General features: G+C 40.9%; 1 protein-coding gene across 4 annotated transcripts in view; it reads right to left on the bottom strand.

Moving 5' to 3' along the window:
* Positions 1 to 700: 700 nt before the first annotated feature.
* The window catches only part of LOC126176801 (acetylcholinesterase-like), a 239,290-nt gene continuing 221,123 nt past the window's right edge, over positions 701 to 18,867 (bottom strand). For 3 of the 4 annotated variants that reach the window (XM_049923981.1, XM_049923982.1, XM_049923980.1), the window contains exons 8-11: positions 11,518 to 11,647; positions 7,632 to 7,764; positions 1,240 to 1,421; positions 701 to 991 (exon numbers count right to left, since the gene is read on the bottom strand). In XM_049923981.1, the coding sequence (XP_049779938.1) occupies positions 1,253 to 1,421; positions 7,632 to 7,764; positions 11,518 to 11,647 (432 nt within the window). In that variant the 3' untranslated portion in view covers positions 701 to 991; positions 1,240 to 1,252. The remainder of the gene's footprint in view (positions 992 to 1,239; positions 1,422 to 7,631; positions 7,765 to 11,517; positions 11,648 to 18,867) is intronic. The other variant, XM_049923979.1, reaches the window with a different exon arrangement.

Raw genomic sequence — 18,867 nt, 5'->3', positions numbered from 1 at the left:
AGATAATTTGCTACAATTGGTACCGATTTAACAAACAAAACCACTATAACGACCTACAGGGTGCCTTTATCTGTAACACGCTGAAACTGAAAAATGAGATAGACTAGATGCCACACAGAGGAAAAGAAATGCGGTTGCAAGCCACTGACGAGGGTTTAAGTCGTCCTGGAAACACGTCGCGGGAGGCTATATAAGTGACTGGCACGTATGATTATTTTAATCTGCCTTGTACTCCACAATGGATGTTTCAGAATTATAAACTAAATTTAACACACTTTTTCTCCACCATTTATATATTTATATTCACCATATCGGACGTTCACGATCTAGAAGTGCCACTGGTAATTGATATTAGTAGCTACTGAACGCTAAGTGGAAATTAAATGATTTTTGTATAACAGTATAATTTGCACTATATGCTAGTTTTTAAAAGTGACTCTGCTGAGCAGCTTCAAGTCGCTTCCTAAGAATTCCAGTGAGGAGTGCTGAGGGGTGGTCCATCGCCAGCAGGGGCAGAGACAATGCGTGTCACTTCCAAAGTTACTACGTTGGTAGCATTTTAAATTAGTTCTCAATTAACTTACGTCATCGGCTTTCACATCGGTCAAGAAATCACTTTTTCTCAGGATTATCGTGTATGAGTAGATAATAAGTGACACAGTGAATTAGTGCATAATATTTGTATTCAAAATTCTCTGTACTGAAAGAAAGGATTACTGAAAAAATCCTTTGTACAATATACATTAATGTATGCCACGCATTATTGCAGTTTGTAACTATCCGCTGCACTTCCAATGCCCACAGAAATTTCTTGATATTTATGTGGTGAATGTGTCTGAATTATATGAATTGACGCCTGAAACCGCATTGACGATCAATTTTACGTGATGGGTTTCACAGTGGTCCAGTAGATTCCTGGGTGATTTCCCTGCTGACACTCAGTACTCAGCTGTAGTCTGATGTTTTTCCTTTCCTCCTTTGCTGTGCATATCTGTAACAGGAAACAGAAATCGTATTTACTTACCTCTTGAAAGGTAAATGTATGTAGAATTAATGTAGACATAAGCGATAATACATCGTCAATATTGAACTTCCTTCATTCTTTCGATATTTTCAAAATTTTGTTATAATTCTTCTGGAGACGGTAGTCTACCAGTGTTCCAATACTCTAGCAAGAATATTCCAATATAATTATCAGTAGTTTCACAAAAATGTTTTTTGCCCATGCTGTGCTTGTACCTCTTATAGTGTATCACTGGGCGTCGGGAAATGGCAGCAGTGGCACGTTCTCTCTCCAGAATGCCATGCGCTCACCAATCCTGTCGTGGGCGAGTGTAAAGTTGGCCTGCATCAGCAGGTAGCTGCGGCTGCTCTGGTCATATGGTTCCCAAATCACAGGATCAGCCTCAGGGGTTGGGTTCCTGTTGAGACACACAATACACGCATAATCATTTATATTTTCTAGAGATATTAGGAAATAAATGTAAAGAGCAGCACTAAGTTTCTTGCTAAAAGTTTTCATCACAAGATATTTACTAATAACAAATTGAACCATACACAAAGAGCATTCAAAAAGTTTTGCACAGTCGTCTCTAATTTTTTTATTTTTTCCAGGAGGAGATTGAAATTGTTTGTGGACGTTCTTGGAACATTTAGCTGTAAGTTGGTATATAAAAGTATTTTCTTTTATTTACAGGTGAGCCATAATAGACCGTGAAGTAGGTGTCAGTTTGCGACAACGGTCGGTGATGGAGTTCCTCTTCAAGATCGGCGAAGACTCTGCCACATCGATTCACAGGATATTGCTCCCTGTTTATGGGGAGGACACAGTGGATCACAGCAGTATCCAGCGGTGGTTGCAGAGGTTTTAAGAAGGTGATTTCTCTCTACTTAACAGTCCACGATGCGGTAGACCAGCGACGCCAGTGAGTGATCTGAATAAGGAGACCTGGCTCCACAACTAACTGGGACCGTTACTGTTTGTCATTGGACAAGCCGCGACGTGCCATCAAGACCCACAGATCACAGCTTCAGGGTCAGCTTATCAGACTACACCATAACAATGCCAAACCCCATACGGCCCATAAGACGCAGGAGATAATCAGCAAAATGGGTTGGAAATGTGTTCCTCATCCTCCCTACGGTCCGGACTTGGCTCTGATTTTTGCCTCTTTGATCATCTGAAGGCCCACCCGCGCGGTAAAAGATTTGATAGTGAGAAAGACCTTATTTCCTGTGTCAAGTGATGGTGTAAAAGTCAACCCTCAGATTTTTAGCAAAGTGCATTTACATCAGGGAAAGAAAGTTGGGCCAGATGCGTCACAGCTAATGGAGGCTACATTGAGTAGGCTCAATGTATAGCTAAATGTTCCCAAGTATGTTCACAAAAAATTTCATTCTCCTCCTGCAAAAAATAAGAAAAAATTAGAGACGACTGTGCAAAACGTTTTGAACGCCCTTTGTACAAGTAAAGGAAGTAGTCAAGCACGTGCATTTCACTAACATTCAGTATTACAAGAACACTGCATAGGAAATTGATAACATTCAGAGCGTGTTACACTAATATCGTGTAACGCTGCCTGTTTTCCTGACAAAGGTGTCAATTTAGTGATGATCTGGTAGGGACCACCCACTGATGATCAGATCATGTAGAGACTGCTACGTTTCACCAGATGTTCCAAATAATCTGAGACATTTTCTATGAGACTGATCCCTCAACTGCCATTGGGGTTCAGAGCCCGTCTGTGATTTTCATTATCTTTTCCATTAGTAACTATTATACATTTTATTTGAATGAAGTTCTAGTATTTTCACTAATTTGCCTTGTTACCCATAATTTTCGGACATACTTATAAAAATTTACCTATGGTTTTGGATTAAACTGTTGGTTCATGTTTCCTCACAAAAGAGTCTCACAAGCACGTGTGCAACGCCTGCTGCTGCTGATGATGGCGTGGCGGTCAGTCGGTACCGGTGGGCCTTCACAGGCCTGCTCGTTTGGAGTTTTCGAGTATCAGCAGCTTATCACGTGCTAATGGGCTACAGTGCACTGCAAATATCGAATATAAAAACTGCACTTAAATTATGCCATTTCTCTTTGAATGTTAGCCGGAAATGACACTGAATTTGCGCCATTTTTCTTCGAATGCATGTTGGAATTCAAATAAAACGGTCCAAGTCATGTTTTGTAGCTCTCTCTCCACGATAACTAGAAACCAGTGTCGAATGCTGAAATGTTGGGCAGCTGCACCACGAATAATTATGAGAATGGACGTCGCTGTCTGATTTTTCTTTGAAAGTGTATGTAACGTCTTGTGCAAGCATACAATATTTGAGATTCTTGAAGAGCGGTTGATGGTATGGCGCCGTAGCCGAATGGTCATGTACAGTGACTGACTTTAAATCCTCATAATCTTAAACAATCAATTATGAAATTTAAATGTCTTTAAACAGTTCATTTTCTCTATGTAACACTAATACATTCAGTTACAATTGCTACCCGTTTAAGACGAAAGCCTACTGATGGTAAAAAAAGTATAAAAAGATATAAGGTATAAAAATGTTTTATGCAGATGATCTGCTAAAGATTCTTTTCCTCTGTAGACTTTTGGAGAAGAAAATGATATTTAAAGAGTTATGCAGATCTCCTCCAAATGTAAATAGAACAATAGAAGGGTGTGCAACGCGCCTCACCAATTTCGCTCGAACTACATGAGTAAAAAAATGATAATGTACCCTACCACAAATGGTGAGACAATGGTTTATGAACCACAACATTCCTGAAATAGACTGGCCTATTCAGAGCTTTGCCTTCAACCGAACGGACCACCGTTAGGATTGGTTAGAACGTGGAATTCGCTCCAGACTGGACCCCTGGTTTCGGCTGTCGTGGACGAATGGGCTGTCATTTTCCACAGAGATTCAGATCTCTCTTTGAAAGTCCTCCCAGCAGAATTCAAACCACCCTAAAGGCAAAGGGTAGGCACATCTCTCGCACTAATTTTTAAAGTGTTATGATATTTGCTAGGAATGTTTGCTGTAACAAGAACAAATCTAAACCGACAGACAGCAGCATACATTGACGAGAGGAGCTTCGATTATTGCCGAAATGTTTGGGATGTCTGACGAAATTAATTGAGTGACAGGTGACATTCCATCTGTTGAGGAAAATCAGTAAAAAACGATCATTCGGAAGTAGTGCACGTAATTTTTTATATGGATTGAGCAGTGTGTATTGGATTATCGGCTCCCGCAAAACAATCGAAAATATTTGTCAAATAACAAAGCCAGTTTCAGCTGTACAGTGAACTCTGCGAGTCAGGTGAGCTAGCCCATGTGACGATGTGCGAGAGATAGTGCTGCTTGCTAAATATCCGTCACAAGGCCACGGTCGCTGCTGAGAGGCTTTATGTTAACGTTGCGCCTAACGCAAGTGCACCATCGCTTTAAATACTGTTCACGTACATTAAAAAAAATTTTTTTTATTGGAAATTATATGTTAACGCAAAGTATGGAAGTGAAGATGGAGGACGAGTCTGCTTAATCGCTTCTTCTCCAATACGCACATGTGTAAAGAGACAGCGTGTTTCCCGGAACATCTCGTGGAGTGATCCTTCTTCCGTAAAATGGTCATTGTACACATAAGAAAAACCATTCTGCCTTCTGACTTCTAAACAGATTTTCCTGCTGGAAAGCAGGAAGATTGAGGTATAAAAGCAGAAAGACGGGAACTACAGAATAAAATGCGGAGATATGTTGGTATATTCATGATTGAATTTGGAATCTTTTAATATTGTGTGAAGGGTATGTTTATGTACGTAATCACTTTTATAACTGACACCATGTCTTAGGAATCAATGTACCTTTGTTATAATAAGTGAACTAGCACCGTGTGGATCTCAACTTTTTATTACTGTCTACCTGGTTCAATTTACATTGCAGATCATCTCCGGGTGTGGTACCACACACAACTGTTGACAAACTGCACTTTCCGGCATCGAATGTGAAGATGATATGCAAAGCATACTGAAACTGGTAGTTGCCAATAAAAAGTTGTGATTTAGATAGTGGTTTTGTATTTGTTATAACAATCATATCCGACTTTCACACAAGTCATTTTAATCAGTTTTATGCAAGTTAAATTTTCATTGAGATCTGTAATTACTTTGGCATGTTACGAAAGCATGTACCATTCACAGTTTAGGGTATGCTATTTAGGAAATACCATATACCATTGTGTGTTTAACACTTTTTAGCGTTAAGCATTTTCTGTTAATCATTTACCATTTTGTAAATAGTGTTTACAATTAGCATTTATCGACAAAAGTTAGTGTTATTGTACAATATTTACCATTCACTTTTTACCACTGTGTTTATGTGTATGTGTGTGTGTGTGTGTGTGTGTGAGAGAGAGAGAGAGAGAGAGAGAGAGAGAGAGGGGAGGGGGCAGGCTATAAGGACAGAGAGAGAGAACGATCACTTTGCATGAGAGAGATCTCTTATTTGTAAGGAGTATAGAATTTGGCGTATGAAACAGAGAGAGGGATCACATGTTTGTAACGATTACAGAATTTGACGTGTATAATAGAGAGGTGTGTGTGTGTGTGTGTGTGTGTGTGTGTGTGTGTGTGTGTGTGTGCGTGCGTGCGTGCATATTTTTCAACTTAATTCTCTTAATATCACGGCAGATGTATGATTATGTGCAGAATCGTCTTTGACTTTCAAAGAAAATGTTGTAGCTAAACATTTTTATGCATCATAAGAATAATATTATACCAGACGCATGTAAATACGTTTCGGAAATATTATCTTTCACTGAAATAATGCTTATCCTCGACTTTTCTGCTGAGGGTACGTAATTCTTTCAGAGCTTTTCTGGCACATAATTTTACTTCTGCGCTCTGGTTGGTTGGAGATGAGAGACGGGGAGGTGAAGTATGCGTTGTAAATATCGTAATCTGACGCTGTTTTTAAGTTATCATTTAAACAGTACACTCTGACAGGTAGGGGAAAGGCAGGAGGAGACGGGGGTGTAAAGCACGTAAGAGAGAGACGGTTTGCAATTTCCCACTACCACAATTTTCATATTTTCTAATACTACGCTCTGATTAGTTGGAAAGAGGAGAGGAAGGGGCTATAATACATTTTGGGGTATAAACACTTTGCCACGATTGACCGGAAATAACAGGTGGGAGAGAGGTTAAGGTATGTATGTGATTTCATGTGTAGGCCAGATATAATGTAATTTCACTCCATTTTAAACATCATTTTAATACTATGCTATGATTGGTTGGAAAGAGGAGGGATTTTAAATTTACCGCTAGCAAAATTGGGCTCCTTGCCCAAACTTGTTTTTTTTTTCCTCGTTTTAATACAGCGCTATGAGTGGCTGAGCTTAGGGGGGCAGAAGGGAAGATGGAGAGGGTTTCTAATTGCCCATTAACGTAATTTAACAGTTTCAGCCATCTTCAGTTTTTAGTTGGTTGTTTCATTTTAAGACTGTGCAATGACTGGCAGGGGATAAAAGGGGATAGGTTTAAGAGGTGTGGCTTCCAACTGATAAGGATGATGATGTCACCGTCCGGATGATGGTGTTAAAGTTCAATATCATCCCTGACATCATGCAAGACCTTTGTAAGGATGGTTACATAATGATTTTGAAGATCAATGACCGAGCTCAAGATCAAAGTGCGCCATAATTCACTGGTAGTGGAACTACGCCATTTTTAGGTGTACCAGAGTCGTCGCACCATTAATACGTTGAAATCAGGCAACAGTTTTGGCATGACTGAGGGGCAATTTAGATTCGTTACCAGTCAGCACAAAAGCAAAAATAGTAAGTCGGGTAACGACGTACCAGTCGAAGTAAATGCATCGTTTTGGTACGAGTCACGATCTACCACTGACACTCAATGAATAAAAAATAAATGTGTTCACACTGCCTAGCACGCATTTTACACTACCGAATCAAATCTGTAGTTAAATCGATGTTACTATGCACATCACAAGACTCACATTCATTATCTTTTACGTAACTTAAGTGTAAACTAAAGAGGAGATAGTATATTCAGGCAACAGAAAGAGAGATAAATGTAACAGTTATGTACTGGCGTATAGAGATTATGAATCAAATCGCTATGTCTTCTTTGCTTTTTGGTATGTGACAATGGCTGCCATGTTCAGTCAGTGGATCTAACTCCCGTCATACTGGTACAGCAGTACATTCCGCCCATATTACTTTATGTTGATTGATATTCCTACTGATATGTTTGGCTGAGTCCTCTATTCCTGTATAAAATGAGTATCTATCGTTTTACCTTGAGGTATTTTAACGTAGTGACAGAATGTAGTCGGAGTGTAGTCGGTCTGCAGCAGTGCAATGTATTATGTAGGATAAAATGTTCTCTATTCCCGGTAAAGTCTGAAGCTGTTGTTTAACATAAGAATTCTCGGATACTCTCGAATCACCTGGTTTCTAAAAGAGTTGTTAATGCTCTTAGTTTCAGCTGCAGCTGCCTTCTCGTACTCTGGCAGTATGCAGTAACTAGTGATTGAAATTCAGTAAATGTGCAATCTCTTTCCGAAAACGAGCATCTTCAGTGATCCAAGCTTCAATCAGAAAAAACATGTACCCATATTTTGCGAAATTCGTCCAGAGCCGCAGCATATTTCTGCGCACTTTGTCTTCTTCTGATTCAGGATCGAAGTTATACTCTTGATTTTTTCCGTAGAAAAGCAATGGTAACTCTCCCGCATGTGAAACTCCTGGAAAAAATAAAAATGACAGATAGAAAGTATTTGGTTTTGTTCACATCCAAACTAATATACTGCACATATCAAGAAAGTCATGACTTTGTTCTTTTGCCCAGACGTCCTGTGAAATGCACACACACACACACACACACACACACACGCACACACTGGGCTTCCACATTTTCGTCTTCTCTGCTAGAAAAAAGTAAAAACTCAAGCAGATGTGCTATGTATGTCCTGGCAGAATATGTGCTCTCTTCCCACATCATTTTGACCCATTTTCAGATTATTATCATCTAATTATATCAAGGCACATGCTTTTCCATTGAAAGATGTCTTAAATGGAGTGACACTTTGGTTCCATTCCTACTAGGATGGTGGTGTGACGGTTGTGACCATATATTACGAAACGTAAACACACTCATCATCGTCAATAGAGCTGCTCGCAGAAGGACAAGGCGGATTGCTATCATTGCTGGCACATTTAAGAAATGATTACACTTTAAACTTGGAAGGACCAGCACGTATCGTGTTACATGGACACAAACGTATGTGCTGGTAAAGTGTTGAGCCCATAAGGTTGCGAATACAAGAATCAAGACGTGCAGCATGTAGTTGTACAAATCTCGGATACAATACTGGGATACTCAATCGCATTTGCTTACACCTGAGGGCACGGATCCTACAAATTTCTGGGTGGAGTTGGAGTCCTGATGACATGCTCTATAGCATCCCACACATATGCGATAGAGGAGAGATTGGGCAATGAGGCTGGTCACATCAGAGTACCAACAGCTGCAAGGCATGTTCGGGAATTGGCAGCAGTAGTAGGACGAGAGTTGTCCTGTTGAAATGAGGCATGGCTGCATGGGGGATTTTGACGAAGGACGATTGCTTAAGAGGAGAGACTATGATCCTAGAAATGGTGGAGTGTCAGACAAGCTGAATTGTGGCTTCATACAGCTCTCTGAGAGCCTATAATATTTCATAGTCAAGTATTAAAGCAAATCTGAATACATCTGCGATCTCAGAAAAATGAGGTGTATCTAGTGACACGACAATATTTTCAACGTGTCTAAAACTACAGATTTAATATTTCACAGTGAATAAATATTTTCACAATGAACCTTTGAATTATCAACTTTTAAATATTTCATGCAATTTCGATATATGATATCTCAGATGATAGCACTGCACTTAACTATCATCTATGAATGCTATGTATCTGTATATACTTTATTTCCTGACTTATTAAGTTTTTATATCTTTTCATTACGCAAATTTTCCGCACAACATCACAGCCTCCATAATCATACAGTAAATGAATAGAGCATAAATACCTCAAATTTTGCTGTCATTGTGTATTCATTTAATGAACAGTTTACTGTTTTATCAGTAGCTTCATTTAAATGTCTATTGCAATTGATAATAGAAAACCATGGTAATTTAACAACTGGTCAGCCGCATGTCTCACATGACATCATCGTTGTAAAAGAGTCTCAAAAGATGTTTCTGACAAGCAGGTATATACAGTTGTTTAAGCAATATTTAAAGACAGTTTTTCATCATTGTCATGAGTACACTTGTGCAAGAATACTGACTTATTCAATATGAATAACTGCCTCGGGCATGGATGTGTGTGATGTCCTTAGGTTAGTTAGGTTTAAGTAGTTCTAAGTTCTAGGGGACTGATGACCTCAGAAGTTAAGTCCCATAGTGCTCAGAGCCATTTGAACCAATATGGATAAACCTTTATTTATATTCGTTGTAAATGATATGAGTATATCGAAATGTTTATAACATTTCTTTATTTAAATATTCTTGCAATATACTGGTTTAGTCCAATGTTCAAGTTGAATTAAATCATGTCTGCAGAACTTAGGAACATGTATTTTCGGCGGGAAACAGTTTCACCCAATGGAAATACAGACAGTAGCGAAAACTATGGGAGTCAAGTGAAACCTGGGGCTTTTCGAATGAAGACCTCAAGGGAGAGATACTGGACACTTTTTACAAATGTGATTCCTGGGGACAGACCTGCCTTTGATAACAAGGGGTATTCTTTCGTTTGGCAATTGATTACGAGTGATGAACAGCCACTAACATACTTTAAGTTCTGAAGAGACCTATAGTTTGAGAGGTTTGAACATGCTCCTATGTAGGACTGTAACTTTCCCGTTTGTGCTATGGAACTAAGATAGGCGGAGTATGAGTTACTGTTCTTGGTATCGAGTGTTTCAGTTTTTGAATCACCATGTTAAACTCTGAACTGTTTCGTGCTAATCAATATTTAGTGTATTGTGATCATGAAATGGATTTATTTTTCACGAGTCTTTGATGAATATTAAGTTTGCGGCTTCTGCTATCATTCTAGTAACTCTCTCAATGTAATTTTACTGCATTTGCTAAGGATATTTTCTATCTGTATTTTAATTGAGTATCGTAGGACCACTTCCCGTTTATATGAGATGCCCTTTCTTGAATAAACATTATTCAGCCTAATTCTCTGTCGTCTGTATCAGTTACAGATGTTAGAATAGAACCCTTTTTATTAAATAATTCGTTTAACTTTTATTTTGTATTCCTATGTATTTTATTAATGGAGTCGTGCATAGCCCACGTACCTAAAGCACGAGTAACCACAGGTTAGGATGCAACTGGTTTTGCTCAAATTGGATGCTGTTTGGAAGAGCGATTACATTAGCAGCAACTGTTAGCAACCGCCGCAGTTGGGGTTTTCTCGTCCAGCATATGAATCTGATCCTGTTCGAGTTACAACTGTAATCCCAAACTATTACCATAGTCGGTCTCAGATTTATTACATGATAGGCAGTTTTCATGGGGGCTCCAAGCATGTGTTTCTTCGTCAGCCACGTGCTTGAGAACCAGTAGCAAAAGGTAGGTGTGGGAAGTTAGGCGCGGAACTTCTACTAGGAAGAAGAAGGCTGCCCAGAGGAGGGCTGACTTCGAGTCTGCAGCGGAGACAGACGGCGGCACCGGCCGCGCGGACCACCGGTGGCGACTTCATCAGAGATAGCATCGGCAGAATCTACACATTCGACAGAAGCAGTAAGCAGAAGCAGCCAGAGTGACCGACAAATGAAGTACTTATTCTCTTCTTGTCTCGTTTGTCTATACATGTCCGCCGTACCTACCGACTTTCATCCCATTCGGTTAATTCATTCATGATGCGGTCATTTTTCTGTCTTAAGTGTATTTATTATACTTCTATTTAACGAGTTTGTAATTTGAGAAAATTACGGGGGGAGGGGAGCGAAAGAGGGGGGGGGGGCATGCTCTTTTCATAGGAACTATGCTGGAAGCGATTTAGAGGAATTGTGGGAAACATAAATCTGAATGCCCGGGTGGGGATCTGAACCGCCATCCTTTCACATGCGAGTCCAGTGTGGCAAAAGAACTGTTGTGAAATGGGCGATTAAGAAAGCGGCTCATCAGCTTGTGTAATCTAATAACGTAACTAGTGCGGAAAGGAAATGTTTGAAACGATTCACTGAACAAGGAAACTTTGTCCTGTTTTTAGTGTGCGCTACTAAGCACATAGCATTAAAAGAGGTGGCCAAGATTATTGCAATCGATACATGAACACCAAAGCTAATAGTAGGCTTCCGGGAGTGGAATATCAGAGGATTGGATAACATTATCTTTAGTGTTATTTGGTAAGATCTATAAAGCAAGAAGAGGAGCAACACTGACGTTATCAACATTAGTGACAGTTACAGGTAGTATTGTGATTATTGTACTTACCCCATGGATTTGTGCGAATGATGTCTCCTCTGTAGTCGAATACATAGAAATAGACGGTTTGGTTGGAGAGCTTGGCAACGGTTCTAATGAAGCCGTCATTAGGGTCGAACCATTTGAGGTCGTCGAAGAACTGTGAAAGTAAGAGACTACTTTATATTAACATCAAAACAGAAACACCGATTAACAAAATCTTACAAAACAAGATTAAACTGATCCAACAAGCAATGAAATATGTTTATTAAAATCAAATATTGCCTTTCTTGTAACTTTATATTCTTATTGTAATGTCCTGTAGGCACGAAACAGAGTAACAGAGTAAGAAATTGAAATTTAGTGGTATGTGGTGCTTAAAGAAGAAAACATAGCTTGACAATTTATGTAAGTTATTATAAGCTATCGGAAACAACGAAGATACTTAATAGAAACCTTTGCTATTACGAGCAAGGGTTTGACTGGGTAAAGGAGATTAGCGTGGGAGATAAATCATTAATTAACCTCAAAAAATCCATATAAAGACAATAATGAATGATCGAAAATTAATAGGAGATGAGGAAACTTTGATTACCAGGAGATGAGGAAACATTGATTAACACGAAAAAAGCCATATAAAGACAATAATGAATGATCGAAAATTAATAGGAAACGTCATAATATTCATTAAAGATACCATCTCCGTGCGTATCAATTCTTCAGCAACGGTCGTGCGAATTCTGTTAACAATGCTTCAACTGAGAAATGTGACTGATGAATTACAATTTGTAGTACTGGGTTATTATAATTCTACTTTCGCTACTTGAGTCAGTGGAAAGGTAAAACTATTTACCGTATGGGTACCCAGCTTTATAGGAATGATGTTCATATTGTGCGCTGCATGCTTTGCGTTGTTCGTAGTGTTAGTGTCATGACTTGCCGTTAGGTGCTGGTACTGGTACGGCAACGTACGTCGAAACACAAACATCAGTGTACAGAACAGTTGCAGACAGTCGACAGGGGTCTGAGCAAGATGAGCAAGGCTTTACTGATAAAGTTATTTTGTCGAAACAACAGCAATAGTGCCACTGCTCTTCGTGAGTATCGAAGCATTAAAGGAATACGGAAAGGTCCTCCTCCCGCACCGCAGTTGAAGAAAATGATTCCGAATTTGGAAATAAGTGGCGATTTGGGAGTTAGTCCTGGGACAGGCTGACAGTCAATTGTGCCACAAACTGTTGAAGAAGTTACTGCTGCCATGTGTGCGAATGGTGGACGCAATGTGCGATCTTCAAGCAATGCGCGAGCTGTGTCACGACTGCTGAACATTCCATCGTCCATTGTTCGAAAAGTGTTGCGAGCGATTGTGAAACGCTATCTCCAGTGCTGTTGCAGGCTGTCGTGGATGCAGATGGTCGTAACTTGGAGCAACGTCTGTAACCTGGAGCGTAAACATGGCACGCAATTAATAAATGTTACCGTCTCTTGTGGAAATCAGTATGTGCTTCATTCAATCGCTTATTCGTTATTTCTCTTCCACATGTCCTTACAAATGTTTCTACAGAGTTTAGTTGTCCTGTGATCACTGTTTTTTTTAAAAATAGGGGACAGCAAAAATAGTAAAAGTTTAATTATAACCATCCTGGACAGCCGACGTTTGTCGTTGCTGATGCTATTTCAAAAATGAAAGTACAAGTCGTACACACTCGTAACAGTGAACATGAGAAGATTTATGCCACTACTGAATAATTCGCTAAAATAACTGGCCACTTGCTTCTCAAAGGTTCCCACTAATCGACGCGTTTCTGGCAGAACTCGTCATCAGAACTTCAAAACAAGAAGTGTTCATACAATGTACCGCAGTCAGTTGACTACTGACGTTGACTGCTGACACGTGTGACTCCATACTTTATATGAAGACTTTTATTTTTGGTGCTTTATTGATGGGCTGTGTCGAAACGCGTCAGTAATAAGAAGTTTTGAACAGTAAAGCGACCAGTTGTTTTAGCGACCTTTTCACCAGTGGCATAGATCTCATCAAGTTTACCTCATATCGCAGACCTTGTGCGTAATTTTATTTCACACCTGAACGTAATGACGAAGTCGGCAACCATATGCGGTGTTGCATGTTTCGACAGGATCGAGACTGGAATGTGTCACACGTAATTCACGGTCATGCTCTTAAGGCTCTCGATGTGGGAAGTCAAATTCCATGAGGTAGTTATTTGTTGTTATATTAAATTCTTGTTAGTAGACAATGAAATATGCACAAAGAAAACATGATGTCTGGAAAGAATTCCTTTGATGGTGTTCCAGGTCTGGACAGCTTCCAACATCGCCAATTTAGCAAGGATTCTGTCGACGTAGTTAAATACATTCTTGAAGTATCAGATGTGACCGTGGACAATTAATATTGATCGAAAACTGTCTCACAGAAGCTACCGCACAGAGGAAATTAGCAAATGAACCGTAACGTCCTATCAGTGCGTCGTCAGAAGTGTACAGATTTATTTACGTACGAAGCTTCTACCACTTTTCGAAGGAAGCTTTGCTGGTGGTGATCGACTTTCTTCGAGCTAATAGCCAGCCTTTGACTAGTTTCGGACAGTTTTAACGACAGTAAATTGAAGAACAAGCTAAAATATGACGTACATTAATTCTAGAGCTAGTCTTCCACTCTTCAGGGGATTGTATGACGTTTCCAGACTTCCTGATTTAAGAATAGTGTGAAAATGTTTACATTACAATAATCGGAGTAATTACACGCTTACCTCTAACTACAATGTTTCATATAGACCAAACGGGGTTGTAGATATTTTTTCTTTCCGTGCAGTTAGATTTCGCAAACATTTTGTGATGGATTTTGCGGAAGATTCTTATATATTTGTAAGATACTGTTTTTCAGCCTCTTGGGAGACTACTTCCTAAACCCAGAACGTCGTCTGCAGCAAGTACACTACGTAAACTGATGTCTCCAGACACCTGTTACTGTTCCCTCTCAAACCCAAAGAAATGACTAATATACAACAGGTGTATGACCTCCTTTCATACTGTTGCAGTAATTAGTTTGGCAAGAACGTTTTATGCTCTATTTCAATACATTTAATACAGAGTTTGTTATTATCTTACCGAAGCTTCGTGAATCATTGCACAACAGTTTTCTAGTGGACTTGTCTGACACTCCAGGGACGTAACAGAGTCTACGATGAAAGTCAACTCAGTTAGTCTTTATTATTTTGACATAGAAATGAGAGAAAAGTGTCTTCATTACTTTATCATTGGTTAAAAGGAACATCCACGAACAAACCAAGGTGTCTGCTGTACGTCCTAATGCTACCTTGACTGAATAACTATCGCCACAACACGTTCAGGTAAGTATACTTTCCAAGGTAGTCAATAGGTCTACACACGACCACGTTATTCAGTAGCTCTACATACTAAAGATAGCATTTCTTACATCTCTCTATGTAATTTGGTCAATAGCATATCAACAGATTCACAATCAAAGAAATTGACAGCTACCACATGTTGACACATTATTCTGTCACTTATCGAGGATTTAAGATGCAGCACAACTATGACAAATGAGTTCCCACGTACGTATGATAGTTCACTCACATGGTGAACTTTCCATTTCGGCGATACTTCTCAGTTAACTCCCTATTCCTACGAGGTGCAGTGCTTTAACAAAGTTGTGAAGTACTAAAGACTTATCCCGTCGTAATTAACTCTTACCTATATTCATACTTCTGAAGTCGCATTTACGTGTATGGCTGAGGCTATTTCAGGTGGTGCTACAAATTCTTCCTTTCGCGAGGTCAGTTTCTGGAATAGGTTGACAGTCTCAAATTTTTCCACCTGGATCATTTCAAGTGATGTATGTGGGAACATTTGAAAGTTACCGGACTTTTATTGGAAAGTACGGCCACGTAATTTACCAGTAAACCTCACCATGATGCACAGCAGCTTTCTTCTAGCGGCTGACACTGAAGTCTGTTAACTATCTCCGATTTCTCCGACTGTTCTTGAACAATGAATTTTGAAAAACGAATTGAAATCATTTCCTTATGACAACTTATTTCTATAGATGAAATATTGAATACATAATATATGTACAGGGTGAGATGATGTTTAACGAATGACACAAACACGTGATCTATTTGCCTGATCGTACACGCATATTACAGCCTTTCTTCACTGCGGCTCTAGGAGGGGGAGGGTGGCAAGAGCAGCACACCGGCCGACTTTAACCTCCGAGGAAGATCTCTGGTACGCATCTGACAGCAGAATGAGTCGACCTGTCCCGTGCTGGAGGTACTGGAACGAGGAAAATTCGCCGCACCTCTCTGGGACTCAATCTGAGACCAATAGGACCGGAGTCTGGTGCTCTGCATGGTAGACCACCACAGCCACTGTCACTTACGTATATGGTATAAAAATCTACCTACAACAAGTTTTATAGGGTTTACAGGACATAAAAATAAACACCTTTTATGAGACAAAACAGTTGCTCCGTTTACCCTCTTGGGGTCCATGAAATTTTTAACGGTAGTGATGTTCAGAGGGACGTTGTTTAGACAGCCTGTGATGTACTTAGTGTTAAAGAAGGTGCTGAAAATGTCGCTGTTTACATTAATGCACAGCTGGCATCTGCGTGCTAATGGTTATCTAACACACTCGAAGCAACCGGGACTTTCACGAATAATAGGTACGTCTGTTGGTGTAGTGTACGACAAAAGCTTCATCTCCTTCAACAAAACGAAATCTGTCGGAATGAGGTCACGAAAACGTGATGGCCACGGTACTGGCTAGTCACTCCAAATCCAATAACTGGGGTGAAACATTGTCTAAATGTTCTCTAATATCAATGGCAACGTGCGGTGGACCCTCCCATCATGCTGAATCAAAAGTCGTTTACCGACCGTTAACGGAACGTTCTCCAACATTTCCTGCACAGTTTTTATACAAAAAGTTCGATAATTTCGTCCACCAAGTGTGGTAGCCAGAAGATAGAGTCGGATCAGTGATGAACGACGCCAGCCTACTCACTTACAGTAAATCTTTGTTGATGGTAGAACACACCAGTGCAGTAATAACAGCCTCCACACGTAGCTATTGTGGTTTTTAAATACTCCTTCCCTTGTTATGGCAGCGGCATCAGTGAACAAACCATACATTTGAAAGTCATGGTGTAGATACCATTGGCAAAATTGCACGCGTCGGGAAGGTAATCAACTGGTGGGTCTGGTACTTCACGAGTGAACAGCGCTTGAGGTGGCCGAAGTGGCGTTCCCCGGAACACCGCTACACCTGCTCGTCTAGCAATACAGTGAAGGATGCTGTAATTTAAGTAGATTCTGTCTGTATTCTATTCGTCCCTTAATTAAAGACTTCTTAATAAGAAAATCCTTGACGTCTTTTTTCGTTTTCACTACTTCAGCACAGTCTTTTAGTCATATCCAAGACTCACATTTAGTTCTAATTAGATATGGCAGAAACCACCCTTGTCCTGAGTTGTTGCAGCTCAAAAATATGATGGGTCTAAAAAAGAAACTTCGTAAAAATAATTTCTGACACAAACAATCTATTTTATTTGACAAGAACCTTTTATGTGTTAAAAGCAGGAGACAATGCAACTTCAGAGTTCATTGTCGCCTTTGTAATACTTGTTGGGTTATTTTAATTTAGCCTTTAGCAAGTGGCGGTTCAGTGTCTTTAGTTCTGTAATGAATTCCGAAGACAGCGTTCGGTGGCCTAAAAAGCAGAAACGTCAAGCATCGCATGTTCTTCAGTGTGCACCCAAGGTTGGTAGGGAATTTTTGTGACGGGGCATTCGATTTCTCCACCAGCGCAGCTGACAACATAGAGACCGTTGGTGATGTGTACGTTTATTCAATACGTCACCCCAACGCATACGACGAGAGCTCGATGGGATTTAAGTCAGAGGAACTGGCAAATCTGTCCATTCGCCGAATGTCCTCTCGTTCCAAGAGATCGTCATCCTGCGCTGTTCTATGTGGTCTCGAATTGTCATCCAAAAATGAGCGAGGCTGAATGAAGTTGTCGAAAGACGCACAAGGGGGCGGAGTATAGGGTAACAATAACGTTGGCAGTGACACGTCAAGCGAAAGTTAGTTTCGTATTTTAAAGTTTTAAACATGGCTGCGTGGTCAGCGACTGTTTAAATAGTAAAATTAAATCAATAACAGACCTCGATCGCAAAATGTAAGTCTTTAGACCTGGTTTTGTCACTCCTGTGAGTGCCTTCATCAGAAGTAAAACACTCAAACTGGCATGTTACGTATAAAATAACAGCACCAATGTGAAGACGTAGAAGCTTTCCTTCCGTCAGTTAAGTCACTTTGTTTGATGTTTATTTTCCGCCATCAGTTACTTTAATGCCTATTAATTGTCGACATCTGCATATATACACTCCTGGAAATGGAAAAAAGAACACATTGACACCGGTGTGTCAGACCCACCATACTTGCTCCGGACACTGCGAGAGGGCTGTACAAGCAATGATCACACGCACGGCACAGCGGACACACCAGGAACCGCGGTGTTGGCCGTCGAATGGCGCTAGCTGCGCAGCATTTGTGCACCGCCGCCGTCAGTGTCAGCCAGTTTGCCGTGGCATACGGAGCTCCATCGCAGTCTTTAACACTGGTAGCATGCCGCGACAGCGTGGACGTGAACCGTATGTGCAGTTGACGGACTTTGAGCGAGGGCGTATAGTGGGCATGCGGGAGGCCGGGTGAACGTACCACCGAATTGCTCAACACGTGGGGCGTGAGGTCTCCACAGTACATCGATATTGTCGCCAGTGGTCGGCGGAAGGTGCACGTGCCCGTCGACCTGGGACCGGACCGCAGCGACGCACGGATGCACGCCAAGACCGTAGGATCCTACGCAGTGCCGTAGGGGACCGCACCGCCACTTCCCAGCAAATTAGGGACACTGTTGCTCCTGGGGTATCGGCGAGGACCATTCGCAACCGTCTCCACGAAGCTGGGCTACGGTCCCGCACGCCCTTAGGCCGTCTTCCGCTCACGCCCCAACATCGTGCAGCCCGCCTCCAGTGGTGTCGCGACAGGCGTGAATGGAGGGACGAATGGAGACGTGTCGTCTTCAGCGATGAGAGTCGCTTCTGCCTTGGTGCCAATGATGGTCGTATGCGTGTTTGGCGCCGTGCAGGTGAGCGCCACAATCAGGACTGCATACGACCGAGGCACACAGGGCCAACACCCGGCATCATGGTGTAGGGAGCGATCTCCTACACTAGCCGTACACCACTGGTGATCGTCGAGGGGACACTGAATAGTGCACGGTACATCCAAACCGTCATCGAACCCATCGTTCTACCATTCCTAGACCGGC

The sequence above is a fragment of the Schistocerca cancellata genome, chromosome 3 (genome assembly GCF_023864275.1).
Source record: "Schistocerca cancellata isolate TAMUIC-IGC-003103 chromosome 3, iqSchCanc2.1, whole genome shotgun sequence".
Classification (NCBI taxonomy): domain Eukaryota; kingdom Metazoa; phylum Arthropoda; class Insecta; order Orthoptera; family Acrididae; genus Schistocerca; species Schistocerca cancellata.
Note: the sequence above shows the minus strand (reverse complement) of the source record. Positions and strands in the feature narration are given on the sequence as shown.